The 15,016-nt window shown below is 43.5% G+C and overlaps 1 protein-coding gene across 3 annotated transcripts in view; it reads left to right on the top strand.

Annotated features, from left to right (window-relative positions):
- The first annotated feature begins 7,156 nt into the window (after window positions 1–7,156).
- TLK2 (tousled like kinase 2) overlaps window positions 7,157–15,016 on the top strand; it is a 101,514-nt gene continuing 93,654 nt past the window's right edge. Inside the window, exons 1-2 of one of the 3 annotated variants that reach the window (XM_031468832.2) lie at window positions 7,157–7,490; window positions 9,322–9,404. In XM_031468832.2, the coding sequence (XP_031324692.1) occupies window positions 9,324–9,404 (81 nt within the window). In that variant the 5' untranslated portion in view covers window positions 7,157–7,490; window positions 9,322–9,323. Of the gene's footprint in view, window positions 7,491–9,318; window positions 9,405–15,016 lie in introns of all 3 variants that reach the window. The other 2 variants (XM_031468830.2, XM_031468831.2) reach the window with 2 other exon arrangements.

Raw genomic sequence — 15,016 nt, 5'->3', positions numbered from 1 at the left:
ACTAGGGTAAGGGGAGCCTGAAGAACTGAGAACCAGATTCTGGGTGGTGATGAGTTTGGTAAGAGTCTGACCTAAGTAACTAACCAACTGCCCATGTCTAAGCCTTCAGAGGAAGCAGAAGCTAACTGCCAGGTAGGAAAGTTTTGGAACACAATAAATATGGGGTAATGAAGCAAGAAACCAGAACGAGATGACAGAATGTTAGAGTTAATTGACCAAACTAAAGGAGCAGGTGGAACTGGAGAGGACCAGGAGGGGCAGAATTGAGTCCTCGGTGCCCCTGACCCAGCCCAGCAGGGCAAAGGGCAGTGGCCCTGGAGCCGGACCACCTCTCAGAGAATTCCCCCAGCGGCCCACGAGCTGTGACACCACTGTGCTCCCTCCTCCTCTTCATCTGCCTGGTCGGCCGCCCTCCAGGTTGAAGGGATTAAATGTGATAATGAACATGCTCTTATTCCAGTGCCTGCCCCATAAATGCTCAATAAGTGCTTTTTGTTATAATCCTTACCCTTTGGGATTAGGCATTAAACACAGGCTCAAGACATTGAAACTCACTACAGCACAAAGCACCTTGTTATGCCGAAGCCCTGGTGAAACTCTGGTCTGCCTGTGTGCTCAGCTCTGCTCAGTGGCAGGAACTTTCCTCACCCTATCGTGCAAACCCCGCAGGCCCAGAAAGACCCTGCAGCTGTGCCTGGCAAGCCCGCCTCCTGCAAACACGTCAGTTCTGGCCCCAGGCCGTTTTCACTCACTGTTCTCTGCCTGGTAGGCTCTTCCCCACAACAGTGACAAGGTTTGCACCTTCATTTCATTTAGGTACTTGCTCAGATGCCACATAATCAGAGAGCAGCTACCCTCCCTTTATAAAGTAGCATCCCTGCCACCACTGGGGTCTAGCACTATGTGTATGCCCGGCTTCCTATTTCTCCATAGTACCCGTCACCTCTGATGTATAATTATGTGTTTATTGTTCATTTTTCTCACCAGCATACACATGAGAGCAAGGATTTGCTTTGGGGCTCTGCCCTTTCTTTTTATCTATTTTTATTTTGTTTTTTCCTTCCAGTTTTATTGAGATATGATTGATACACAGCACTGTATAAATTTAAGGTGTACACCATCCTCATCTGACTTACATCATGAAATGATTATCACAATAAGTTTACTGAACAGCCATCATCTCATATAGATACAAAATGAAAGAAACAGAAAAAAATGGGCTTTTCTTGTGATGAGATGCTCTCTTTTCGCACTGTCCTTCTCACTTTCTTCTGCTCAAAAGCCTAGCATGGTTCTCTTGAAAGAGCCTGGAGGTTCTTCTCACTCTATCACAGAAAGGCAGCTACTTGCCAGCTCTATACAGTTATCACACATATGCAGAAGATAGGACATACTTCATGCAATGTAATAACATGTGTCTGCACCTGCTAGGTATCTGGTGGCAAGTGTTCCTGGTAGAGAGATAGTAAGTGCAAAGGCCCTGAGTTTGGAGCAGACCAGTGAGCCTGGAGTGGAGGCACTGGGGGTAGTAGTGTAAGAGAGGATAGTTGCAGGGTTTTAATCTATGGAATGAAAGAATGGAATTGATATTTGTTAAAATCAGTCAGCTGCAAGGAGCAGGTTTTGGATGTAAGTTTTATGATGCTTTCAGGTTAGAAACACCTGCCATGAATCCAGCCAAGTGCTTTACATACATTACACGGATGAGGAAACTGAGGCTCCAGAATCATATATCCTTGGGTCTCAGAATGTTTATATAGAAGGGCTGGGATTTGAATCCAGGCCGCTTCTCCAGGCGTTTATCACCCTGAGAAGCACTGGTCGCTGAAGAAAGAGCTGAGAGAGGACTTGCCTGAAGTTGGAAAAATCAAGACCATTTTGGATAAATCAGTGAACTCAGACCTTTCCAAATTCTGGGATACCAGGACACTGAAGCCCTTCTGTAGTTGGACTGACAAGTTTAAGGCAAATATAAGGAAGCACCACATCATAAGAGCGTTGGGGCGACAATCTCTGTGGCCTTTGTGAGGTTGCTGGCAAATCCATTTCCACGTCTATTCAGGCTATCACATGATGCAACAATGGAGTGAAATGTGGAAAATTCGATTGAGGTTATTATCACGGGTTACACTCCAATTTTTTATATTTTTAGAAATTTGCTCACTGTACTTAGAAAGCATTCACAAAGAGCATTCGCTACTAATGTAACAGACAAGCCCTTCAGAGCCTCAATACCCTGTGTGGTGCGCAGACCAGCAGCAACAGCATCACCCGGGGGCCCACAGAAATGCAGACTCTCAGGCCCCCCCCATTCCCCCAAGATGCTCAAGGGATCTGTATGCTCAGTCCAATGAGAAGCCCTGGCCTAGAGCAGGGGTTGACAAACTTTTTCTATAAAGGGCCAGATAGTAAACATTTTAGGCATTGCTGGCCTGTCACAACTACTCAGTCCTGATAATGTAGTGAAAAATCAGCCTCAGATAATCAGTAAAGGAATCAGTATGGCTGTGTTCTAAAGAAACTGTATTTATGGACACCAAAATTAGAATTTTGTATGATTTTCATGTGTCATGCAATACTATCTTCTTTTGATTTTCTTTCAACCATGTACAAATAAAATTCATTGTTAACTCAGGCTATACAAAACCATGCCCATCTTCTGACTTGCCTTTCTGGGCCAACCATCCCCAACCTCCTACCACTAGCCCAGTGATCCCCTTTTTCTCCTCTGGGCACGGGGCCTGGGCCCCCTTTCTCTCAAGGTTGATTACTTAAGCCTAATATGACAGGTCAATGGAAGAACAAAGATCTACAGAATATACTTTGCCAGTTTCCACAGATGCAATGTGTTTACTGTTGTTTTCTATCCTGACGTTTTCGGAGGAAGATCAATATGGAGGATTCGATAGTCAGGGGAGGGGGCTTGTTCCATTTAAGTGGCATTTATTCTCTTTGCCCATCTATTTGTCTATTTTACATTTCAGCTGCTGAGAAGAAGGAACATAATGCAAGGAAAAGACAACTGTTAAAAAAATAACACTTGGGGAGGGAATTGAAAGAGGAAATTAGAGAAGGGAGGTGCTCTCCAGGAGAATAAGAAGATTGTTCTCGCATAAGTGGGCTGTGGGGAAGAATGCATGACTTGATACTGTGTCAAGGAGACTTTTCCAGGAAGAGTTTCTGAAGCAAGTTGGGCAGAAAGAGTGTATGAAAAACCAGAGATAGGAGGGTGATTGGCAGAGAATCTTATGAACACTGAGATCTGAAATTTTTTAGTCTATACTGTACTTTCATGGCAACCAGGTGCTTTCCCATTTTGTTAGGAATGGGGAAGAAGGGAGGAAACAACATTGACTAGATACCTACTGTACATCAGGCACAGTTGCAAGGCATTTCCCATCACGTTTGCAATTTAATTAAAGTCACTCATGGAATGAGGTATGCTGGCCACAGTTTTCAGATGAGGAGCCTGAGAGGTGAAGAGACAGGATTAAAACCTGGTTCTGTCCAACCACCAGTGCCTGGACGTTCTACATTGCCTTACCTAGCAGAACTTATAGTGGAAATGTTGCCTTCACAAAATTCCTTATTTCTTCGCACCATTAGAAACCCTCAGTTCTCAAGGGTGTGGGAAGAACATAAACAGACCAGATGACTTACATCTTCTCTACTCTCCCCCTAACAAATGTAAAGAGACATCAAGTCCTTTTTCTGTTACAAGGCAAATAGCCCCATAAACAACTCAGTACATTGACATCCTGGTTTCCGAGGTTAAACTGTGTGGTGCCAAATCAATCTAATGACAAATGCATACATCCTTGGCAGAAATTTGAAGTCTGGGGACCATTTATTGAGGGATTACTCTGTCAGGCACGATGTTAACCTCTTTTTTTCTCCAACAGTCCTGTGAGGTTTTAACACCACTTTATGGATAAAGAAACTGAGGCTTAGAGAAGTTAAATATCTTGCTTAAGGCTACACAGCTGGCAGAGGCAGGGCCAAGATGACAACCAAAGCCCTTGACGAGGAAGTTTGTCCTCTTAGCCACCACACTGCAGGCTCCTTTTAGAAAAGCTATGAGTTAAGGTCCCCAACCACTGTCAACCTACTCAGTAGTAAATGCCACCATTTTTTACTGAAGACAGGGGATATTATGAAACATTCAAGAAGATGTGGACAAGCATTAGTGTGGTACAGGTGAAAGGGCAAAAGGGAGCTAAACTACTTTACATCTCCCCAGTGTCTTTCTCAGAACACCTCTCCCTGAAGTACCTGAAACCACTGACCAGCCAACCAACAAAAAAACCAGAGTGTTGGTTCCCAAACCAAATAGGAAAATACTGAATACCCCTCCTGGAGACTGTCACCTGCATATTATATACTTCAGGCTTTAGGTATTACTGAAATAAAGGATTTCACTTAACTTTAACCCAGAGTTTCCCAAGGACCAATTACACCCACTCCCTTTAAAGCATGTTTTTTATGCTTTAAACCTGCAGAGCACACATTGGGGAACACCAGAACTAGCCTGAGGTATGTCCAACCAAGCTCCATGGTCCTCTCTGTGACTATGAACATGAACCTGGAGGACTTGTCTTACACTACTCTGAAGGCAGGAAGGACCACACAATCAACATGCACATCTAGATAAATCCACGTTTGAGCCTTCGGAAGCTGACAGTAATTGGGACTTTGCATGGGGAATGTCACCATTTGCCAGCCCATGACAAGTTGAGCCTCACAAAGTTGCCCTGTGATCAAATACACTTTAAACAAGTTGGTTCATGAACCCAAGGTTAAATCACATTGTAAGAAGAACCATCAGACAACAACAGAATTTATTTTGAAATTATCCAGCTACTGTTCTTTTCCCTGTTGATATTTGATATTTTTACTTATATGATGCTTATAATAAATAGAAGCACCCCATCTTTGTGGTAAGCAAATTTATTAAATTCCTAGGAGCAATTCCTATTGGGATGAGTGTTAAATCTGGAGTAGGGCTGTGAACAGACCTATGACAATGTAAGTTCTTTGACAGAGAGAAATGCACTAGGCAAAGAGAAACTAAAAATCTCATCTTTTTCTGAATTTCAAGATTACTTTTATTTTTTAAAAAATGACTTCAAAAACAGGAATCATAGTCTTTTAGAACTGGAAAATTCTTAGGAAATCCTCTAGTACAAACTCCTTTACAGATTAGGATGGTGAAGCTTGAGTTCAGGTAACTGGTCCATGCAGCTTGTCTGTGGAAGGGCTGGACTGGAACTCAGCTCTAAGTCTGCCCAGTGTTCTCTCTTAATCTCTTTTCCCCTCATTTGAGACATTCCACTGTTATTTTAAAGAACTACTTTCTTGATCATACACTGTGACAGAGCTTGCCTCATTTGCTTTTTTTGTGTGTCATAGTGAAAGGCAAGTCGTATGTACACTATCTACCTCTTGGTTCTCCTGCTCTCTTGATAGTCTTCCATCCTGCCCTTTTTTCCTACCTTTTGCCTGGAACTTGCTCTCCCTTCCCCTTCAAACACTATTATGTTTGGAAATTTGTGTGTGCACGTCCCAACCTGGCAGGGATCTAAAGCAAGGGGACTCTAGGTTGAATGGAGTTTTTCCACAGTGCTTGAATTTGCCCAAGGGTATGGAAGGCCGGACAACTAACAGAAAGTAAATTGTCATCCTTTGCCTTTTCAGCAGGCCTGTGTTCCATTAACAAAGTAAGAATTAAGAATAAGGAAGAAAAAAAAAAGAAACTCCACTCGAAGTCTATCCCCTGGAAAAGTTCAAGGCTGTTGTTCAATGTCTGAATGTTTCCCTTGTGATTCGCTTGTAGTCCTTAAGTCATCTTCAGACATCTGATCGAGGAAGCATCAGAGGAAAATTTAAAAGTTGGGTATTTGCGTTGAAGTCAGTGTCTTGGCTCATGGCTCACAGAAGTTGGTGGGGAATGTGATTTTTCTCTCTGGTGCTGGGTGTTCAGAATGGGAGCTTTTTCCAGTGCAAGAAGTCTTCCTAGCTGCAGGGGCTACTGCACGGGCTACTGTACTCTTTTATATTTCCCATTCCTCAGTAGACACTGTGAGGGACAGGCCTTTCTCCATTCTAGCACCTATCCTTAAGAGCCCCCTAAGTACCCAAGAGGGCCTTGTTTTTAATCAGAGGTTGAAATGGAACCTCCCTCTGGGTGCACCGGAGAGTTCCTCTGGGGCAGTGCCCCCCCTTCCGGAGGGCAGCATCCCGGTGGGGGTGGGGGCTCAGCCTTGATCTCAGGGCATCTCTTGTCTCTGGAGACGCCCTGCCAACCAGGTATGTAGAGGTGAAGCGCTGTCCGCTTTCCATGGCGGCAAGTGTTGATTTTGGGAGCGGGACGTGGGTTTGGAGAGTGGCGTGGCGTGAGAGCCAGTCAACACGGGTGGGCACCGCGAACTCACTAACTGGGCGTCTCCGGCGAAGTTCGGGCGGGGTCCTCCGGCTCACGGGCTTTCTTCCTCTAAAATCCATCCTGGGCAGAGCAACCCCACTTCTCACCCAAACTCGTGGAGACGAGGGATTAGGCGGGTGCAGGGTTCGGCGAGACGGATCAGGGAAGCGATCAGCCCAGGCGGTGAGGCCCCGGTCCGCGACCCAGGGCGCCGGCCCAATCTCCTCGGCTGGGGCCGGTCCTGCGGGGCGGGGGCTGGTTTTACGAAAACGGCAGCGGGGGCACCGGGAGTCTGGCCCGGGCCGGTCTCGGGGCGGCCGGTCCGCAGGCACCGCCCGTCCGCCCGCCCTCGCCCGCCCGGCGAGGCGGCGGCCTCCTCCGCCGGCGCGGGGTCCCCTGGTTAACCCCTGCCCGCCAGCCCGGCCGCTGATTGGAGGAGGCGGGGCGCCGGGGCAGCGGGGACCCCCCCACCTTCCTCGTCCCCTCCCCCTCCTCCCCCACTGTCGGCGCTTCCCCCACCCCCCCAGGACCCCCCCTGCCTCCCAGCCGTGCAAATCTCGCGAGGAAACACGCGGTTTCACTAGTGTGTTTACACCGATCACTACTAATCCGGACCGAACCGATCCGGATTAAGGGGCCGGAGGCGGGTCCTGGGCACCAGCGGTTCCGATCCCCCCGCCCTCCACGCCGCACCCGAGTGGCCCCTAGCCGAGCAGGCCCCCACCTCCTGGCCCGGCCTGGGCCCTTCTGCGCCTCCCTTGGCCTTTGTCCGGCGCCAGGAGGCCGGTCCCGCGCCCCCCGCGGCCGCCCGGGCCCGGGCCCGCGTCGGGCGCCTGGCTCTGTACGCGAGCCCGGGGATCTGCGGCCTCCGAGGTCCCCCTCCCCCGCCCGCCCTCTCGTGGAGCCCGGCGCCGGCGGCGGCTGCCCGGGCGGGGGGTTGCGGCGCTCAGGAGAGGCCCCGGCTCCGCCCCGGGCCTGCCCAGGGGGAGAGCAGAGCGTTCCGCAGCCGGGTCGGGTCGGGGCCCCTCCCGGGAGGAGCGTGGAGCGGCAGCGGCAGCGGCAGCGGCAGGTGAGAGGCTGAGCCCCGGGCGGGGGAGGGCGCCGGGCCTGAGGCATTAACCGTCCGGGCGACCCCCTCGGCTGAGGAGGCTGCAGCCCGGGCCCACTCGGGGGCCGGCGCCGGGACGCAGCTTTTCGGCACTGAGGCGGGAGGGGCTTCCCGAGGGCTGCGGGTCGCCGAGGGGCCGGGCCGAAGATGGGGGAGGCCCAGGCGGCCCCGGCCTGGGAGTGGGGCCGGCGGCCGGCGGAGAGAGGGGGGCGGCTCGGCAGCTGGAGGCCCCGGCAGCCTCCCGGGCGCCCCGGAGAGCTGGCCCGCCCTCCCTCCGTGACAGGTGGGCCTGGAGTTGGGGAAAGTTTGGAGCCGGCGGGAGGCGAGGGGCGCCGGGACCAGGCCCCATCGGTCCTGCTTCCCGGCTGTGGGCTACAGGGAGGATCCCAGTCCAAGGCCCCGCTGGAATGAGACAGAGTGGATCTTTCCTTAACATGAGTTGACATTAAATGGAATAACCGCTGGGGCGTCATTTTCCGGGCCAGGCCTGGGGATGGAGGTTTAGGAAATGTGCTGAGAGACCCTGGGGCTTGAGGGAGGCTGCAACCTCTGCCATTCCGGCCTCGATTAGGGCAGGGCGAGACGCTAGGAAGGCCACTGAGGAGAAACACTCCCTCAATCTCTCCTCCTCCTTAAAATTTTTTTTTTTTCTTTTTTAAGATGCCTTTCCACCTTTCTGAGAATTTCCTAATTCCCTCTCTAACCTGCACTTGTATGTGTGGGTGAAACTTTAATTTGCCACCCTTTCATTCCCCTTTGCCCCAGGCTCTCAGTCCAGGAAGGGAAATGAAACTGGAGGACTTAGTAGGGGTTGTTTCTGGAAATTGTGGAGTTGTTAGATTGCAGAGGAGAATGTTTAATTCACGTTTTCAGCGAACTTTTAAATCTTGCCAATCATTCCAATAACTATTTAATAATGTGTTCAAAGGGGTTCTAATATATAATATATGTTCCTTTTACACTTGATATTAGAGAGGTTTCCAATGGGTTTTGCAAGAGTTGATTTCTTGCAAACGATGGACGTATTTGCTGAGAGTAGCCTGTGCATTAATTGGTCATGGAAGGAGTTTAAAAATGGTGTCCTTCTGCCCCTCCCTGCTTGGAAGGAGTGCTAAAAGCAGATGTCTGGAGAAACCTACTGCTCCAGGGAGTGGCAGGAAAAGATTTTGTACAGGGATGGTTATGGAGCTATACTAATTTCCTGAGTGAATGCAGGTTGATGGTTTTACCATGGGTTCTCTATTAAGTTTGAAATAATTAATTCCTTTTTTCATAAGCTACTATGTGCTCTCCAGAGAAAGAAGGTATATAATAGCGTTATTTGAAGTTATTTGTAGCTTCTGATTCATGCTGTTTTATTTTGAAGTTATTATTAATGATTCATATTTTAAATTTAAGGACTAGTTCCTGTCTGTTTGGGAAAGAAATATCTGAAAGTACTTACCTAGATTTAAACGTTTATAGAAGAAATTTTCCTTTTTGTAAGCTAGTCCTTGCTTATCTTCTACAGAGATTATATGAAAGGTTTGAGGTTTTTTTTTGCTGTTAAATCAGAACTAGAGAAGAATAAGTGACCCTTAGAAGAGGACTTTTGAGCCACTTTATAACTTTAAATATATTACTTTTTGATGCAATTCATTGTAGCGTATTACTTGTATGCTATATTTACTTGAGGTTTACCTGTATGTGACCACTTAATGAAATAATTACTGCGAGTTTTGTTATATCTAAAAATCAGTTCCTCTTGTTCTAACTTTTATGGTCTCACAGCCTGCTTTTTCTTTTTCAGTAGAAATGATGGAAGAATTGCATAGCCTGGACCCGCGACGGCAGGAATTATTAGAGGCCAGGTTTACTGGAGTTGGTGTTAGTAAGGTGAGTAAAATGATAATAATGAACACTGCTCATAGTCTAATTTAAACACATTTAAAAACGCAAGAGCAATAAGAGACCGTACTGGTACCATCAGTGTAGATATCAGTGGGGAGAAGATTTGGTTCATGGTACCAGTGAACTTTTAAATACTACCAGTCATTCCAGTCATTTAGCTGTACATTTGAAGATGTTCTGTATGAGAGTATATACTTCTTTTTCTCTTCTGATACGAGAGAGGTTAAACCCATGGGCCTATTGAAAGGACACTAACAGGCTGTGTATCTAGGGTCTATGCCACTTTTTGTCAGAACTCCTCAGTCATACAGATAAAAACTGTTAGTGAAAAGGTATTGGCTTAGCTTCATTACATTGGACTTTTTGGATAGTTACATGTAGAGTTTTGAAAAATCAGCCTCTGTGAAGTCTGTCAGTTCTTCAAATCTGCAATTCAGCAGATTCCTCCTGGTTGCACCCCCAGACTGCTTTCTCTCTCCTCCTATTTTTCCTTTTTATTCACTCTTTATTTTTGTTCCAGAAGCATAAAATAAGATCAAGCCCCCATTAATGGGCAAGCGTTAAGCAGTGTTATGGCTTCCTATGCATCCTTGTGTACCTGTTACCTCACCCCTCTGCTCTGACAGGATGGTTTTAGTATAATACACATATTTATGATTTTAGTACAATACGTAAAATATATTTATGATATTTTATCTGAAAGCTTCAAGATGTTGCCTTACTTGGGCTTGAGACTCGAGAATTTTTGATCTTTGACGTCATGTGATATATTTCTTCCTGCGCTTTTCAAGAAATCTTATTTCTCATGGTGCCGTAGATCTTACTAGCATGCTTTGGTCAGTAGCTTTTTAAAAGAGGTATTTGTCAAGGTTTAGTTGAGAGAACTGGCTACTTTGATGACTCTCGTAATTTTGGTGGGCTAGAGTAACTTGATAGCTTTTGTTCATTCAACAAACATTGAGTTCCTACTGCATACTAGGCATTATGCAGGGTGTTGGGGATGACACCTCAATACAGTGCTTCCAACCCCTCACTGTGGAGAGAGTGAGTGTGGCAGACAGAGACGATACTGTGATGAGAATATGTTAGAACTGGGATAAGGTACTGTGGGAACAGGATTTCATGGTTCTTGGTTTCTTCAGTCTCTTTGATTCAGTAATGGACTTCAGTGGCACTTTGGAGTGGCCATTACTCCTGACTGTTGTTATATATTGAGTTACATGTATAAATGTAAATTTTCTGATCTAGGTGAAGTAGCTTCAACTGTAAATGAGCAGTTTATTTGAGTATTAAATTGATTTCTGTTTCAGTTGATTATCTAACAGTGACCTTTGTTGTGTCTTTTAACTTGGGAATTCAGCAAAAGGCTCTATCCAAATTTGTGTTCAAATGGTCACCTACTGAGTAAAAGTAAGTTTGTATTCAAATTGTATGTGATTTAACCTCATTGGGCTTCGTTGTTAGGATGCTTCTCTTTCCTTCTGTTTCTAGGTTCATGATAGCTATATCCAAGTATACTTTTGATGGAGTAGAGCATAAGTTATGGAAATGAGTGACATTGTGAATTTTGCTGCCCAGGCCCAACTGAAAATCACATAACTAAGGTGTCAGAAAACACAATCTATCTGTCTAATAGGCAGTTCTACCTTTATATGTATAGAAAGAAGTTCATTTACATCCAAATGTTTTTATGCCATTAATTTTATGTTATTTTGATATTTCCAGTCATGGTAGGTATAATGATTACAATAAATACGTTATTCAAGGATTAGCAGGACAGTATTTTTTTCCCATAGCAAAGAAACTTAAAAGAGAAAAAAAGCAAGTAAATTATCCTGTAGCTTTCTTCCTGTAGTTAGGAAGAAGAAAACAAAATCTCCATTTTGTAGGACTTCTTTTGCCCTCAAGACATGGTATCTCTCAGATACACTGTTTTGAAAGAAGAGTGGGGAGGAGGCCATGGTACTGGGAGAAAAGGTGCGTTTGGATAAATTCCTTCCAGCTTTGAATTCCTCATTATGAACCATAATATTGCAGTGACGATGTCACTGTGTTGATGACAGCTTTCAGTTTTGCAAAGATCAAGAGCACTTTCAGCTCTTGCTCCAGGTGGGAGAGCAGAGTGACTTTCCTGTGATAGTGCCATCTAGTGGGACTGCTGCAGCCTCATGGGCTGTCTCTTGAGTTTCTCCTAGCTATTCATAACACTTTCAGTACTTTTTGATGTCCATAGAAGGAAGAAAGTCAGTGCCACTGTGGATTCTTTCCTAGTGGACAAAAGTGTTTCATGTTTTAAGTAGCTGCAGTCTCTGAACTTTGTGGTTATTATAGATCTTCTGTCATGTCGCCTCAAGTATTTTGCACCTGCAAACTAGATATGCATCACAAAACTTATGCTAAAAGAAAATGACCAAGCCACTAAATTTATACTTACAATATTTAAGTTGCTCTTTACTTATATTTAGGTTATTTGTAAATTTAAAAGTTTTTTGTATATTGCATTTATATACATTGATTTTCTTTCTAGCATATATAACTTATAACTGGTAAGCCAGAAACACTTGTTTTGCACTTTGGGATACACCATGTGGTTTTTGTTTAAGAGGTTGATGTTTTCTGTCATTAGTGAGTTGATAATAGAGGAAAGTAGCCTAATGTGCTACTGAGAAGCTACAGAAGGAGGACTTTCCTCTTCTAGTCTAACTGGTACTTTTCAGGAGGACCTGTAACTATCCTCTTAGCATTTTTTTGAGGTGATAGGTTAATTAGATTTTGAATCTCCTTCATTTCTTGTTGACCTAATATGTGAGCTATCCTTTTTTTAAGATCTCTTCCTTTAAGTACTAGCACTCCAGTAGTGTGAAACTAACTGTACCTTGTATTCATATGTTTTCAATGAGGACTTAATGCAGTTTATATTTCATGTTCTACTCCCTTTTGGTAATTTAAATATAGGTAGTTTGTGATTCTAGAGACTGTGTAAAGTAGGTGGAATTCCACCCTTGGGTGCACAGTTATCTACCTAGTTGAATTTTAATGCTAATATAGTAGCAAATACTTATATAGTACTTTCTGTGCCAGGTACTGTCCCAAGTACAATGAAAGAAATAAGTGAATCAGATCTTTCATAACAGGGTACTAGTCTTAATAAACATTCTTTGTCTTTTTATAAGACATACTGACTAATGCCTACTGCATTGTTCCCACCAGTTGATTTGTAGACTTAGAAAGGATCACTTCATGACAACTTGCACTTGTATTATAATTACATAATTTTTTATAATTTAATACAGAATTTTGTTAACCAGTGATGTATGATTGATTGTAAAATGAAAGAATTATTGATTCTGTGAAAACTAAGTAAACTGTGTTGGAAAGACTGCATATGAAGTGAGTCAATAAGGAGTATCTATAGAAATTTATTAAATTTTTTTTTGATTTGGAAGAATTCTTCATTTAGGTCTTTGGCAAGGATCTTTAAAGTTCTTGCTTCACTTTTAAAGAAATCGAAACTGGAAATTGTAGATGATGCATTGTGGGTGTGGTTTGTGTAAGACAGTGTGAAACTACAGTCAGTGCATCTGTAACTCAAAAGGCCTGTATCAAAATGTTGGCAACAGAATAAATGTTTATATGTTTTAAGTTTAAGGAAAATGTTTAAGGTGTTATTTTTTTAAGATTCCTTATTATAACTTACTTTTTTGAATAACATTATGGGTTTCAGTTGTATTGAAGAAAAAGGATTATGCAGTATGTTGATGGTATTGAAAGGCATAGCAAAATGAGAAGGCATGAAAAGTGGGAGTGTCTGTTTTGGTACAGTAAGAACCTTCACTTTATAAGAGCCTGAAGCAAGACCATGTAGTTCAAAGTATTACTACTTAGTAAATTTTTGATGTCTTCTTTTTAAAAAGAGATCTCTTTTCTGACCTTTTATGAATTTGTGAGCCTGGCACATGATCATTTTAAATGATCACATTTGACTTCTGAAAGGATCTTTAACCAACTAATACTTTTCTCTTGGTCATTTAGTGAATTGTATCAGTGAGAAGCTGTGAGTTATGGATGTCTAGTGTTAGCTATTGCACATATCAATGCAAGTAATTTTAAAAAATGTGTTTAGGTGTTTATATTTAGAACATAGATGCTCAGTAAGCATAAATGCTGAAAAATAGTCTATGATTATATTGGTGGATTTTAAGGAACTGTTGCTAAATTTATTATTATGTTTGCTTTTCTGTTGTTTACCTGTTTCATTTACAGTTCTTTCTTGACTTAGAATGGGGTTATGTCCTGATAAACCATTGTAAGTTGAGATATTGGAAGTTGAAAATGCATTTAACATATCTAACCTATGAAGCATCATAGCTTAGTTTAGCCTACTTAAACGTGCTCAGGACACTTACATTAACCTACTGTTGGACAGAATCATCTAACACAAAGCCTATTTTAAAATAAAGTATTGAGTATCTCATGTCATTTATTGAACACTATACTGAGCGTGAAAAGCAGAATGATTGTATAGGGACAGAATGGTTCTAAGTATATTGGTTGTTTACTCTTGTGATCAGGAGGCTGACTGCTGCCCCAGCATCACGAGAGAGGATTGTACCACATATTAATTACTAGCCCTGGAAAAGATCAAAATTTGAAGTGTAGTTTCCACTGAACGTATCACTTTCGCACCATCATAAAGTTAAAAAAGCGTGAGTGAAACCATTATAAGTTGGGAACCATCTGTACTTTAGTGTTTATTTAAGTCTACCCTCATTTCACATGTAGTCAGGTATTAACTCATTTCTCTTCTTTCTCTAGAATTTGTCTGTCCCACTGCTGCTGCCTTAATCCAGACCTTCCTCATTTGTAACTGTAATAGCCAGTCTCTTCTACCCCATTCATCTTTTTGTAAACTGCCACCAGTTACAGTTCTAAAAATACCAATATTGTTGTATTACTTTGTTGCTTTAAAGGCTCCACATTGTCTCCTGGGTAAAGTTAAAACTCCCTATCCTAACTTTTCAGCTTCACGGCCAGTTGTCTGCTTCCCCTCCCCACTGCTGTGCTCTGCTACCTCAAACCATGACTGCTCTCCTAACCTGTCATGTTAGTACTCAGGCTTATGCTGTCTCCTCTACCATTCCTTTTTATTTGTCAAATGAACTTTCAGCTTACTCTTCGAAGCACAATCCAGATACCTCTTCTGTATAGCTTTTCCACATAGCCTCACCAATCTAGTTGCATTATTAGCACCTGATAACCTACTTTTATTATAACACATTTGTTTCCCCTTTTTGTCTCCTTGAGAACATGGATGATGCCTTTATTTCTGACTATTCAAATGCTCAACACATTGTATACACTGAATAAATCTCTGTTGAATTGGAAAGGAGTATTAAGAAGATGAAAGTAGAGTTGTTGCTCATATGGGCATGGTCTGTTCTAGTTTCTTGTTTTAATCTAGTCTGAAAACTCTTGTCTTTTAATTGGAAGATTGCATTTAATGCAGGGATGTATATTTGGGCTTAAATCTTCCTTGTGTTTCTTATATCATTCTGATGCTTTTACCTTCTTTTGAAATAATTTTTTTCATTTATTAA

This window comes from Camelus dromedarius, chromosome 16 (genome assembly GCF_036321535.1).
Source record: "Camelus dromedarius isolate mCamDro1 chromosome 16, mCamDro1.pat, whole genome shotgun sequence".
Lineage (NCBI taxonomy): Eukaryota > Metazoa > Chordata > Mammalia > Artiodactyla > Camelidae > Camelus > Camelus dromedarius.
Note: the sequence above shows the minus strand (reverse complement) of the source record. Positions and strands in the feature narration are given on the sequence as shown.